This window comes from Didymosphaeria variabile (assembly GCF_027946475.1).
Source record: "Didymosphaeria variabile strain IMI 356815 chromosome Unknown scaffold_3, whole genome shotgun sequence".
Taxonomy (NCBI): domain Eukaryota; kingdom Fungi; phylum Ascomycota; class Dothideomycetes; order Pleosporales; family Didymosphaeriaceae; genus Didymosphaeria; species Didymosphaeria variabile.
The window spans coordinates 2,930,061-2,943,045 of record NW_026611622.1 but is presented as its reverse complement, the minus strand read 5'-3'; the positions used below and the strand labels follow the sequence as shown (position 1 = coordinate 2,943,045).

General features: G+C 51.6%; 4 protein-coding genes across 4 annotated transcripts; 2 read left to right on the top strand and 2 right to left on the bottom strand.

Moving 5' to 3' along the window:
* Positions 1–970: 970 nt before the first annotated feature.
* Positions 971–2,493, top strand: N0V89_004311 (uncharacterized protein; the record flags this gene model as incomplete). Its single annotated transcript, XM_056213098.1, has 2 exons — positions 971–2,365; positions 2,422–2,493. The coding sequence occupies 2 exons, from the start codon at positions 971–973 to the stop codon at positions 2,491–2,493; spliced, it is 1,467 nt and encodes a 488-aa protein (XP_056073406.1).
* Positions 2,494–5,242: 2,749 nt separating this feature from the next.
* Positions 5,243–6,621, top strand: N0V89_004310 (uncharacterized protein; the record flags this gene model as incomplete). The annotated part of the gene is made up of 5 exons (XM_056213097.1): positions 5,243–5,534; positions 5,589–5,855; positions 5,991–6,102; positions 6,164–6,345; positions 6,413–6,621. 5 exons carry the CDS (start codon positions 5,243–5,245, stop codon positions 6,619–6,621), a joined length of 1,062 nt encoding a protein of 353 aa, XP_056073405.1.
* Positions 6,622–9,306: 2,685 nt separating this feature from the next.
* On the bottom strand, positions 9,307–9,941 carry N0V89_004309 (uncharacterized protein; the record flags this gene model as incomplete). Its single annotated transcript, XM_056213096.1, has 2 exons — positions 9,307–9,722; positions 9,776–9,941. 2 exons carry the CDS (start codon positions 9,939–9,941, stop codon positions 9,307–9,309), a joined length of 582 nt encoding a protein of 193 aa, XP_056073404.1.
* Positions 9,942–11,220: 1,279 nt separating this feature from the next.
* Positions 11,221–12,013, bottom strand: N0V89_004308 (uncharacterized protein; the record flags this gene model as incomplete). The annotated part of the gene is made up of 2 exons (XM_056213095.1): positions 11,221–11,802; positions 11,852–12,013. The coding sequence occupies 2 exons, from the start codon at positions 12,011–12,013 to the stop codon at positions 11,221–11,223; spliced, it is 744 nt and encodes a 247-aa protein (XP_056073403.1).
* Between the last annotated feature and the right edge of the window lie 972 nt (positions 12,014–12,985).

Sequence of the window (12,985 nt, the reverse complement as noted above, 5' to 3'; positions counted from 1 at the left end):
TCTGGGCTTGCGCTGTATACGGCAGCGACGCCTGTTGCACAATCAACGTTGTCCACCAGATCGCGTACATGATCACGCACCACTGTATGTCGTTCCGAAGTCGACACCCACAATTAGCCTGTCCTGCGCAGGACTCGCCCTCAGCAAGTTGCTGAGAGCCGGCGCGGGACTGTGGTTCGTGGTCGGATTGAACGCGACCGGTATGTTGCCAGACCGGGCGCTGAAGACGCTGGCTATACTGTGTTTCCTCTCCATCGTCGCCTTCCTACAGGGTTACGATCAAAGGGTGGTGGTGAGTGCTACATGGACTGAGAACGCGTGGGGACAGCAACAAGCGGCTGGGATCTCCAGAGCTAGCCTGGAGAGCAGTTGTTAAATTGCAGGAGCACGGAGCGAGGGAGAGCGGTCGCGATGACCTTGGAGATCAATACAATGGGTGCCTGGAGCCCATTGTACAGTCAGGCGCCTAACAAGCCCGACGAAAACGTGGAAGCCTGGTGGCAGCGATCCGCATCAACGTGCTTGTGCCTGGCGGGTGGCTGAGCGCTGCTGGAGCGGAGCGGAGCCCTGAGCCCCGCTACGGGCCCGTAAACTTTGGTGGGCTGCCGTCATGGCAACACCACACTATGTGCGGCTAAGATGCTCCAAGTAACGTTGCGTTCGCGTTGGATGTTTTAGATGGTCGCTTGACGTATCTCCTTCAAGTTCAGCTCAGATATGCGCATGTCACACGTCGCATTCCTTTACCGACGATTGCGGACCAACTCTGCCCCATGACGGGAGATAAGAAGGGCAACGGTATGCGCTGAGCTTCTCGTCTCAATGTCCTCTCGCTGACCCAACAGATCTTTCGTCCCGTCTCGGCGTGAGACGGTCGAAAACCACTGCTACCAATCATTCGAAGGCGTCCGACTATACAATCAACGCCCCGCCGAAAGCAGCTCTCGCAACCGCAAAGCGTTTCAATGACATGCTACACCCCCGATCGTCCAAAGAGCGGGAACGAGCTAGGAGAGTATCAGACAGTGCCGCGACTCAAAGTGAAGCCACGGTAGCTCCGCTGACCGAAGAGGCTGGGCAAGGCGACGATGGAACTTCGGACAAACGATCGCAGAGGATCGCAGAGCTAGAACAAGCGCTGGCGACCGCTTTGGAGGAGCAAAACATGATGAGAGAAGAGCTGGTGAAGCTTAGAGATCATGGAAAGGTCTACAAAGAGTCGATCGAAGAGTATCGGCGAATATTGGCTGGCACATACCAGTTGCAAAGCCCTCCAGGAGCCCCCCATTCCGATTCGCGCCCGGCATCAGCCCGCTCAAACTCATACGAAGGCGAGAATGCGCCGCGAAAATCGACGAGCCAGCCGCGTGAGGACCTTGTAGAGCAAAATGATAGTCTCCGTACTCAGGTTGCGCAATTGCAAGATCAGCTGATGACGCAGGATGCTACATATCAGTCTCTTCTGGATCAACGGAGATCGCGGGCTGAAGCTGAGTGGGACCAATTAACAGCACGGCTCCATTCGACCGAGAAAGAATCTGGTGAACGGTTGCAGCAACTGCTGTCTCTGAAGTCTGCTTTCTCGTCTCTCACTCGGGTCGAATCGCAAGTGACAGATAGCGAGCTGTCAGAAACCTTCTCTCAACTTTTCAACAGTGTGCGCGAATGGGTCATCAGCAATTATCGCCGAGCAAAAGTGAAATTCAGCGATCTACCTCTTGACACCGCCGAAATCCTAGAGGCCATATCCCCATTGTATAGAACCGTCGACCCAGCCAATCGCCTTGCGCTGTTCCAGGCTCTGGTTTCATATATGTTGATGAACATTTTTCAGGAGTTCCTCTTCGTCGGTATACCAGAAACTGGTCCGCTAGCCACTCTGCGGCAGGTAGCATCTACCATCCGGAGCACTGGTACTGGATACCAGAATTGGCGACATGTCACTATCCGCAGTCTACAGGAGAGTGATGCGGCGTATACAATCAAGGAGGGGAAGGCTCATCAGAGAGACCTGCTGGCATCTTGCATCTTGCATCACTTGCTCGCCATCACGTCAACAACGCCTCTCCCAGAGGCCCGGTCAGCATTGGACAGTATACTGAGCGCGACGATGGAGTTTCAGAATACGCTCCTGCTTCAGAAAGCACGGTACAAAGTAGACTTCTTCCGAAAACAGGACGAACTGCACCAGAGCGTTGACGACAACCGTATGGAGCCTATCAATGAGCTTGATGGTTTTACAGATGATGACGGTGACGTTGTTGTAGACCGCGGTTTTGTGTTCTGTGTCTTTCCGAGCTTGGAAAAGTTCGGAGACGAATATGGAGAGCACACCGAAGTAAGCAACGTGCTGGTGAGAGCCAGAGTATGTTGCAGCGTACGGTGAAACTTGTTCTCATTCATGGATTGATAACCTTAAAGGTAATGTGCCAACGGAATTATTTCAGCCAGGCTCAAAAGATGCGCTCCGTGGAGCAAGCCAGTCTGATGTAGAATTGCCGAAGGCGAGAGCCACGCGAAGTTGTCATAGCCAGCTGTACAAAACGTACAAGCCGAGACAGAGTTCGCATGCAAGTCCTTCTTCGCACGCAGACTAGCTGCAACGGTACAGAGGAAGAAACCGAGGTAGCTTAAGAGTGTGCGGATAGATAGCAAAGAGAATGAAAGCAAGCATCCAGAGGCCAAGCAATAACATTAGTTGGACTCGTTGCAATGAAGAGCTACTCATCCTCGTCATCATCGTCGCCTTGAACGTCCATGACTCGTTCACCGGCTCTCTCGAGTGTGTGGCGACTCCAGGCGCGTACTCCCCGATAGATAGCCTGCGAAGTGTTAGGGGAACCATGCATCAGGATCTGGTATCTTCACTTACAAGCAGGAATGTTCCCACTCCTATCACAATAATTATCCAGCTCACTTGCTCATACCTGTCGCGTGCTGTGGTTCGACCTCTGCCACCGCCGACTCTGAACAGTTGCAAAGGGCTGGCCAGAAGGGCTTTGAGAAAGCCCAAAACGCCCATGGATGCAAGCCCCTTAGCGAAATGCTCATACCAAGTGGCAGGCTCTTCATCATTATGAGATTCGTGGTACGGTGACGACCAAGGAGACAAAAAGCTCCAGGGGTCAATGTACAGGTTGATAATAGGATCCGCTACGAAGCCTAGGACAAACACCACCGCGAGGAGGATAGCAATGGTCAAGACAACTTGTGCAGCTGGACAGTATCAGTATATCGTATACTCCGTGGTAATCAAATCCAACTTACCAATGCTTCCAACAACTTTACCGGCTCCCAGTCGTGCGAGCCGGTACTTGAATTTGCACGTAGGACACTGCCAGTAATTACGTCGGCCATAGCTAGGGTCAGCATGACGCCAAGCTTGCAAGCAACCTTCGTGAACGTATTTTGCTGACCCTTTGCACATACACGGACGAATCAAGCGTCCGTTTTCGTCCTCATACTTAACATTGCCGGTGGATTGCAGAAAACCAGGCAGATTCTCTGACGGCACATCGAAGGTAGGCTGGACAGTTTCGAGACATATGCGACATTGGCGTGGCCGCCAGTGTCTTCTTTGTCTCGAGAAGTTGGCGCCTGGGTCATCTTTTGGGACAGATTCGCCCGCTGTCGATGGATTCGGGGGCGATCGTTGTCTTGCTGACGAAGGAGTTCCTGGTGAATCTTCTCTTAAAATGTCCTCCGGCCATATCCATCCCGGCTCGCGCTCGAATCCCGATGTGGAAGACATAGCAGACAGATTGCGCTGAAAGATGTATGGTTTGGTACAGATTAATGCGGCTCTTACGGGGGTAGGTACGTGACAGAATGAAGGCTGTGAATCAAGTGCAGCATTGCCGGATTGCCTCGCTCAAGTGGGAGAATAAAGCATGTCCGGGCGATGCGCCATACTAGGCTTCAGTGACCGTCGAGAGTGACACGGTGGCAGAAGCGCAGCGCGCTCGTGAGTGAAAGAGAATGGAAGATGGAAGAATCCAAGGGAGTAGTGGACCCGTCGGGCTTGGCGAGCCGGTAGCTCCGATGAGCCGCGGCCATCGAAATGTCCCGGAACGGCATTTACTACCATCATCGCAGCTTTCCTGCATCGAGATCTACTCAACACTGCAGGTATTTCCCCTTGCTTTCGCGCAGACCACCAATATCTATACACAGTCCGGCCTTCGCCCCTGACGGCAAGTGGCATTGGTCCCTCTTGAACTCCGTCGGACGTATACGGCGAGCAAGATTGGCAGGACAGCGAAGACGTCACTGCAAGACAAGGCACCAATCAGCGTCGTGGATGCTATACATAATATACTTCGTGCACCAGTACGGCTTGAGCTATAAGAGCATTGGGCACACTAGCTTTGGAGGCACGCCAGTTCACACAGTGTCATTGACTCTCGATGCTGGGGCTGTAGCTTCAGTGAAGAGCGCCGCAGTGGAGGTTTACTAGAGCGTGGCATATCACAAAGCCACACCAAGGTCTGCGTTTATGTGAGATATCTTACTAGATCTGGTTTTACAAGGCATCATGAGTACGACATCGCCGTGACTGGAGGGTTTTTGGGTTTGTGATATGCGCTCATCACGATGACTCGTCATCGGACAATAGCAGACTACGCACTACAGCTTCGACCTCATAGTGTTTACCTTTAGAAGAGATATTGCCGATGGTCTCTCTACGGACTCGATAGCAGACGAGGCCTTCCAACCATAGTACACAACAGGCGCAGAAAAGTGTCTTACCCTATTCCTACACGACTATTGAAGTTGTCTCAGTATGCCTTCGGTATTCTTACAGGACCAGGCCATTCCGGTCTGCCCACAGAAATATCTTTGGGGGAAGTGTGCTATATAGAAGCGGGGACCTAAGCTGGGATCTTCCAATATGAGATAAGGCCCTGCGGGTTTCCTTTATCAGTTACTATTCTTGTGTAATCTGCTTGGATCATTGAGCCGATCAGTAGCTGGCGTTTTGCTCACTCTCATCACGACTTCGTTTCTTCGAATCAGTCGTATAGCAAGCATTCGTAAGGGTTCACCCTTCCATAGTCACTTAGTGACACTATATTCAACCGAGAGCTAGCGTCGCTACGTCGCTTTGAAACATCTCAGTGAATGGGCCTTCGTTCCCCCGGCGCGATTCCCACTCGCTCAGGCCGTCACTCTTTACCATCTGCTCCCCACCCAAGCTTTCGTCCACAGACGATCCACCTTCCTTCTGCCTAGATTGCCCGCCATGAGACTCTCATTCCTTACCGCTTTCATCGCTACGGCTTGTTTGGCTTCCGGCAAGGTCGCGCCTGCCTCGCCCCAGGCTACCGGAACGCTCACCTCGCCACACCACCTGGTCCGACGCTTCGATGCCGATACACTGGCCAGTGACAAAGAGTGGAAAGCCGCGGTATGTAGAGGTGGGCAACTAATTGATAGCATGCTTGCCTCGGACGAAGAGGCTGGCCGCAACATCCAAAACACGAAGCAAGCTCACCCAGCGTCGGCGCGGAGCGAGTGGCAGGGCGATCTCAAACGTGTGTCCCCACATGATGTGTGTCATTTTGGACGTTGCTGATACGCGGTTGCAGAGGAGCTGAGGACCTGGGGATGGCACGATTTCTACAGCAGCAGCGCGCACGCGGACATGGATCACTGGCAAGTGTCATCAGTTGTGGAGGCATTGGGTATCAACGGGAAGCCCAAAGCGGAAGGCGGGAACAATGTTCCGTACGATGTCCAGCATTGGGACCCAGATGCAAAAGACGAAAAGGGAAACGACATCAACAAGAGGAACCAAAAGTACAAGGTCGATGACAAGGAGTACCGCGTGGGCTTTCCAGCTCTTACTGTCTCTTGTGCACTGCTCATAACCTATAGGTCACCGAAGCGCGACACGCTTTTGTTGTGAACCCTGCTGATGGGGGTAAATGAATTTTTCTCTTTCTAGAGAGTCTATCTCATGGGCGAACACTTTCTGACAAAAGAAATAGTGATCATGGGCCAGTTCCTAGAAAGTCCGGCTTCTAGTGCTGAGAGGATCTGGAACCGCAAGCCAAAGCAGAATGAGCTCCCCAAGCTTAGGAGGCTCTCAGATGTCTTTTGGTATGTAAGGTTTATTTTGATATGCTTTAAGTAGATCGGTGACTAATTTTCATGTGCTCAGGGGATATTGGAATCGAGACAACTCAAACCTCGCAAACATCAATTACTTTTGGATGATGGAAATCGCGAACGAGGATACCGAGAAAATCATAGCTCGTACCCTGCACGGAGCGGAGAAGCGGATTCGAGGATGGCCGGGTGTCACTTTCGACATTAACTCTGACGCAGGAAAAGCTATACTTGGTAAGTGAGACCAAGTCAATACTTGAGTCTGTATCCAGCTGTGGTGACTGAACTAATCCCAACTTAGGTTCCGCTAATGGTGCGGTCTTTGCATGGTTCTTGATCCAGCACAAAGAGCAGCTTGGTAACAAGTGGATTACCAAAGTGACAGTCTTTCTCGACGATTCGGAGATATCGTGGAAGAGCGCGCATCTACTCTTCTACGTCGAAGATGTTCCCGATTCCGGGAAGGAGAAGAAACCGGATAGTGCGAACATCGCGTTTGTAGCGCCTTAAGTCTTATTCCCGCAATGCCGCGTCAAGCATGAAATGCTGGGGAGGGCATGTGCCTCGCTCTCGTTCTGATGAGATGAAGTGAGGCATCGTTCAGACATATGCTGCGAAACTAAATGAAACGAATCGAGAAGTCGTTCACGTGTTGAATATCTTTCACAACTGCGAAAAGCCTATTGAGTCCCCCTCGAAACTTGGGGCTCCTTATTGTTCTATAAATTGTGACTTCGCTTTGCCGTTTGTTAGCGTCTTGGTCAAGGTTCGCCTGTCGCCTGCTTTCTCTCCACCTCATCGTATGGTTTCATATGCTACATGCACTGACCATCACTGCCTCGTCTTTCGTGTACCGCCACCAGTGGCTGTTATCGCCACGCCCACTTACCGAAAACACTACAGATGTGTTCATGCAAATTAACCAAAAGGGGACTAGTTTTCTGATCATCCGCCTGTAGTATGCGCTCCCTGCGGAGCTCCGCTTCCACGCTCTGACCTTTGTACACCGATTCTCTACGAACAATCAGCTTTCCGACCTTCCATACGATATGGCAATCGAGCGGTGAACCGTTTCGTTGCTTCGTATCCGCGCCCCTGCCGAACGGCTTGGCGACCTCGGCGCCAGCCCTGGAAGACCATCGACCGGCTTCGTGCCCCTTCGTCATCGGTTATTAGGCATCCTTATGAGGAAACTCTTTGTTATTAGGCATCTTTATGAGAAACCCTTTGTTATTGGGCATCCTTATGAGGAAACTCATTCGAAGGCCTTGTTTGAATCCAGAAACGCCACAGGCTGCAACTGTCCACGATTGGAGTCTACCACATTGGGGCCAAAACAAGACTCAAGATGTTCCATTTATCCATTGTGTACGAATCTCTTTACCGTTGGCTACCCAAATGCATTGGACATTTCATTGTACCAACTCGGACCAAGCTGTGTATCAGGCAGAATCAGTGGCTCCAAACATAGCAGTAATTTTATTAATGCTACGCAGAATACAGTCAGAAAGCGCGATGATCATGCCCATCTTCGACCAATGCTATGGTCCAACGAGGGGCTGTTGGCGGCCCTTTCCCGACAGCACGGTCCTCGTGGCTGCAGGCCAAAGCGGTAGGTAGGGCTAGTTCCAGGACCCAAGAAAACGCGCGACGTATTTAAGCATCGCACTAGCAGTTCGTCACCACTGTAGCCACCGCGCTGAGCATTGTCACCCGAGATGGCATCGGCTAGGGGCGGATTGTCCGACAGTAGAATGGAAGATTATTCATACATTATATCCATGCCGGCGCTCCAGGTCTGCTCCCTTTCGTGGGTCCCTGGACTGTGAGGACTGGCACTGACTTTGAGAAGGGAATCGCGATTACGTTCACTACCCTGAGCATCTTCCTCACCGTCGCCCGACTCGTTCACCATTGGCGCTCATCGCATCACCTCCATATTGATGACATGTTCAGTGCCATAGCGGCGCTTTTACTCATCCCCTACACAGCGGGCTCATTGATAGACGATGAAGTCCAGTACGACATACAGATGTTTGATCTAGGTCGATCATCACACCTTCCCTCCCTGGCTCGCATCCGGAATGCGTTCAAGATGGAAGTTGCATGCACTGTGTTCCTCTGGCTCATTGTGTATGCGGCCAAGGCGACCTTCTTAACGATCTACTGGCGGATGTTTTGCAGCCGACGGACTTTGCGTAATGCATGGTTCGCGGTAGCAACGATTACGGCATTCTTCTTCGGCGTCATTTTCTTCTCGGTTTTCTGGGTGTGCGGAAGTCCGTCGAAGGTTGGCGGCTTGGGTGAGCCTCACATCTGTTACCGTGTAATCTGATAGGAGCTGACCCATTACAGAGGCATGTCGCAGCATGGAAACTGCCGCCGCAATCCGACTCCTGACTATATGGTGTGTCTTGAATCTTGTCGATCTTTCTATCTGTAAGTAAGCTCTTGAGTCTTCATAAGTAGCGCACAGGTCCGGATGCTTTGTGCTACTTTAGTAGCTGCGACACTGCGCTCGGAACCTTTAAGTTGAAGCAGCTACTTATTATTCCCAGTGATCGCTTTCCCTTTCGCTATCATGTTCCTCTCGCGCACGCACCTCGATGCGCGTCAAAAACTGGTAGTGTCCCTCGTGTTCCTTCTGGCTCTCTTTTTCGTTGCTCTTGACATTCTGAGGACATATTATAATCTCACCATTTCACTGAGCGCAACGACGAACTTGATATTTGTATGGAGAATTCTGGAACCCAATGTCGCGGTCATACTGGCCGCTATATCAGGATTTGCAAGTTGGTGTCGGACGATTCGTTCGACTTCGAGTGTTGCGGACGATGCCTGTGGCTGGATCGAGATTGGAGATGTAGGGAAAGATATCTCGAATTAACAAGTTGTTTTACGACAATATATTTTCCTTGCTTGCCCTCGAGACGGTGATTTTCATCATCCAATCGGCGGCTTTTCACTCAACACGGCCCACGCATCTGTCTTTTGAGCTTCTCAAGACTTATGCTCTGTGACTGGGTGACTGTGCTACTTAGGAATTGTAGATTGTATATTGTACAAGTGTAATTACTCGATGATCATAAAAAAGACGTACTTACGTCAAAATGGGGTTGATCTCAGCAATATGTCCGAATGTTGCTACGACATTGCCCTGGCACCTTTCCATGTCCCATCTCGTCCTCTTTCTGTCTAGGCCTTGACACAAGAAAAGTACTGCGCCCACGCCGCCCAGTCAGCCGTTGGGTCCTGCGTCGGGAAGTTCCAGCTGTTCCACTGCTGCTTCGTGATCTTGTTCTCCGTGAAGATGTTCGCAAGAACAGGCACACCAGTTGCGTCCGTGTATTCGAACTTGGTGCAATTTGACACAATGCCAGGCATGACAGGCACAGGTATTTCCTCGGGAGTCCAGATGTCACCGCCCTTGACAGGGCCAGGGTAGGTGTAACCAGGGACACTGATGCAGACGGGTACATATGCTTGTAGGCCGAAGCACTCCTTGCCGATCTCAGGGTTCCAAGCCAGCAGATCGTGGGCGGTGAAGTTGTTGTATTGGGAGACGACTGTGCCACAGTTGTCGCCGGATTGGACGAGGTAGCTTGCCTGGCCTGAGGTTGCTGTTAGTGATTGAATGTAGGGTAAAAGAGAAATAGAGACATGCAGTTGGTGGGGCGGCGAATGCAAACACAGCCCGCAGAGACACTGCAGTAATCCGAGCATTCATCAGGCAGAGTAGCTTGTCTTGCGACGAGGCCCTGCGTAGGGATAGCGATGACGGCGGAGACGAGCAGGGCGATGCTCGCAGTAAAAGTGAACGACACCATCATTACGGTATCAGATTTAAATATGGTGTTCAAAGGAATGAATGGTCGACTGATTGGGTAGCAATTCGAACGAGCGATGATGGATACTCGGTTGAAATCGCGCCATTTGAGCCTACCTTTATACTTCTACCCGCTTTCTCCAATCTCGCAATTTCATCGTCGACTTCCACCAACATCTAGGCTGGATCGTCAGGGGAGTACACTGGTGGCTCTTAGTGCGATGGTGGCCTATTAACCGAGATGAAAGTCGAGAACCAGCGGGGATGAGACTCCGTCGAATTGCTAAATCAAGAAGCTATGTCAACAAAGTTGTCTGTTCTGGTATTGGATTCATGCTGTGGCCTGCGCACGACCCGCTGATGCCTTCGAAAGTACCTCTAGCCCCAAGGAGCAGGAGCAGCGCACGGCAAAAGATCGTGTATGAAGGTACCCACGAGATAGACGGTGATAGCCCAGTCTACGCAGGGCTAGCGTGCGGGAGCATCGCGGCACATGGGCCCTGGGAAGCTTAACACTTGAGCTTATCCGAGCCTTCAGGCAACATCGCTCGAGACACTTTATTAGTAGGCCGTAGCCCTGGGCCACCGAGAATGGATTGTCAGCATCCCTTCAGTTCATGACCCTGTGCCGAGATGGTTGCATCGAGTACTTAGGATGCTCGGCAAATATTTAGTCCAAAAATCTCACTAACGGTCGGAGAGAGCCTGAAACACAAACGGCCGTAGTGTCATTTAGAGAGCATGTCAAATCTCCTGATGTACAACAACTCTGCTCTCATCCCATGTCATCGTATGGCTGCTTGATCATGTTTGCGGTGTGGCTGGGATATCGTTCGCAAACCACTTCCTCGCTAGTGTCCGGGCAATTTTTCGATGCACCACTTGGCTCTCGCATCGCGTCTCGCGCCGTCCCGCAGGGGAGGTTTCATCAATGCACACTCTAACTAAACTTATGCGCCACACGTTTCCGGCCATCCCGGCTCTTCATGCAGCTCCAGATGTCCTTTATTCGTTCTCCATCACCGACTCTACATCGTGATTCCACTCCAGCTGCTTTCGGTGCAGTACTAGACTTGAGCTGCTGCAGTACTACAAAACGTTTGAGGAACCATCGAACCAGCCGATAGATTGACAATACTAACGATAAACAGATTTTGAAGGTATCTATGGATATGCACAAACCACGTGATCACAACCTAACCTTGGAACCTTGGAACAAAAACTGACCTCCTCGCACCCCTATTATACAGCTGCCGTGTCTTGTGTACTCTAGTATTGTGAATCTAAGCAACCATGTTCACAGCAACCTTCGCCATCTTCTTTGCGAGATCGTCAACCTCGCGCTTTGCCTCCATCTCCGCCCTCTTCGCCTTCTTCGCCGCCATTGCAGTCTGAGCCTTCTGAACCAAGAAATCCGCACCATCAGCCGCGTTCCTTCCGTACGACAGATGCGGCGGCAAGATGGTCAGCGTGCCATCGCACACCTGGTCGCCGTTCGCACAGATGATCTTTGTCTTGGCCGGGTCAAAGTTAGGTATCTGGCCGTTATCCTGAGTGTTCTGGGTGTCGCCGTAGAGGATGACACCAGCGATCTGGCTCTGGACAGCGGGATCGAGAGACTCGATCGCACGGTGGGAAACGGCGGCGCCCTGGGAATAGCCTCCAGCAAGGATGACACTGTCGGGGCATTGTGCCGCCATTTGGTTGAGGATGTCGGCCATCGCTTGCTTGGACTTCGCGTCAGTGCCGCCAGGCATGGCGTTGGGCGCGAGGGCGGCGGCGTATTCGATGCCCTCCGTTGCGACGTTGGCATCGCCGAAGGCAGCCTTGATGCCGTCCGAGGTCTGGGGACCGCAGATCGTACCCTGAATGCATCGGTATGGGCTGTCTAGAGTTGTTCCTGGATGAACTCACCATGTTGCCAATCTCAGTGGAACCACGAGCAAAGGCAAACATAACATCCCTGCAACCGCCTTGGGTGAATTCATTGGAGGTCGATCCAGTCGCACGCTTCTCCATAGGTGTGGCAGCAGCCAAAGCCGTCAAGGCCAGGGTGAGGAAGGATTGGGTATACATCTTGGGTTATTAAAGGTAAGACGTTGGCAAGTTTTGGAGTGAATGAATCGAAGTATAGATAGAGAATGTAGATTTGTGCCCAAGAAGATATGCGGAGATGGTTGCTTGCTGATTGTCGTGAGTGCTGCAGATGTATACTTATAACCTTACCGGCTCATTATGCTAGATTTCATGCCTCGGTCTTCGGAAGCGCCAGAATGTAGTGGTCACTCGCCAATGGAATAGCCAAGACTGCATCATAGCGGTTCCGACAATATGATGCGGTATATGAAAAACAACGTCATGCAGAAGGGAGCTCATTCTGGGGACCTGAGGTGGGACGTAGGGCACCCCTGTGCACAATGTCTCTTGAACCGAGGAAGGCTTTCCAAACGACAGGCGGAGACTGCTCGAGAGTACCGTTGCATAAGGCCAGTTTGGGTGGGTTCGGAGCATTGACACTGGATCGCCATTTATGTTTGATATCCTGAAATTCCTCATGACACCGCTTCAGTGATTGCGCAGGGGTATGGCTGTTCAGATTGTACTTGGCACTTCCTCTGCGGCATCCGCAGCAGTATCCACGTTCAGAAAACAGATCGAGCGCAATGCGGTCTGTCAAGGGTTCATTTTTGGTGGAAAGATAACCGTAAGGCCAGATACTGATGGGTAGCTAACGTTAGACGCCATTGTCTACATTTGGATAGAAGTTACGTTTGCTTGCCGTCACAAATGATATCCGCAACTTTGTAGTGTAGTTGAAACAAGCCACAGTCCTTGACTGCCAAGCTCGGCCGATCGCAGATTCGTTTCAGGAACTTGCGTAGAGCTCGTCCGGGCGTCAAGCCACAATTAGATGCCGTTATCGCAGATGCGTGACCGGGGATCAACGTAGACAACCAAACATAGATGACAGAAATCTATGAATCGTCGAGTCTGGAGCTCCCGGGGTCGGTGAGATGGTGGAGCAAAGGTTTGGAGTCGACTCCGACT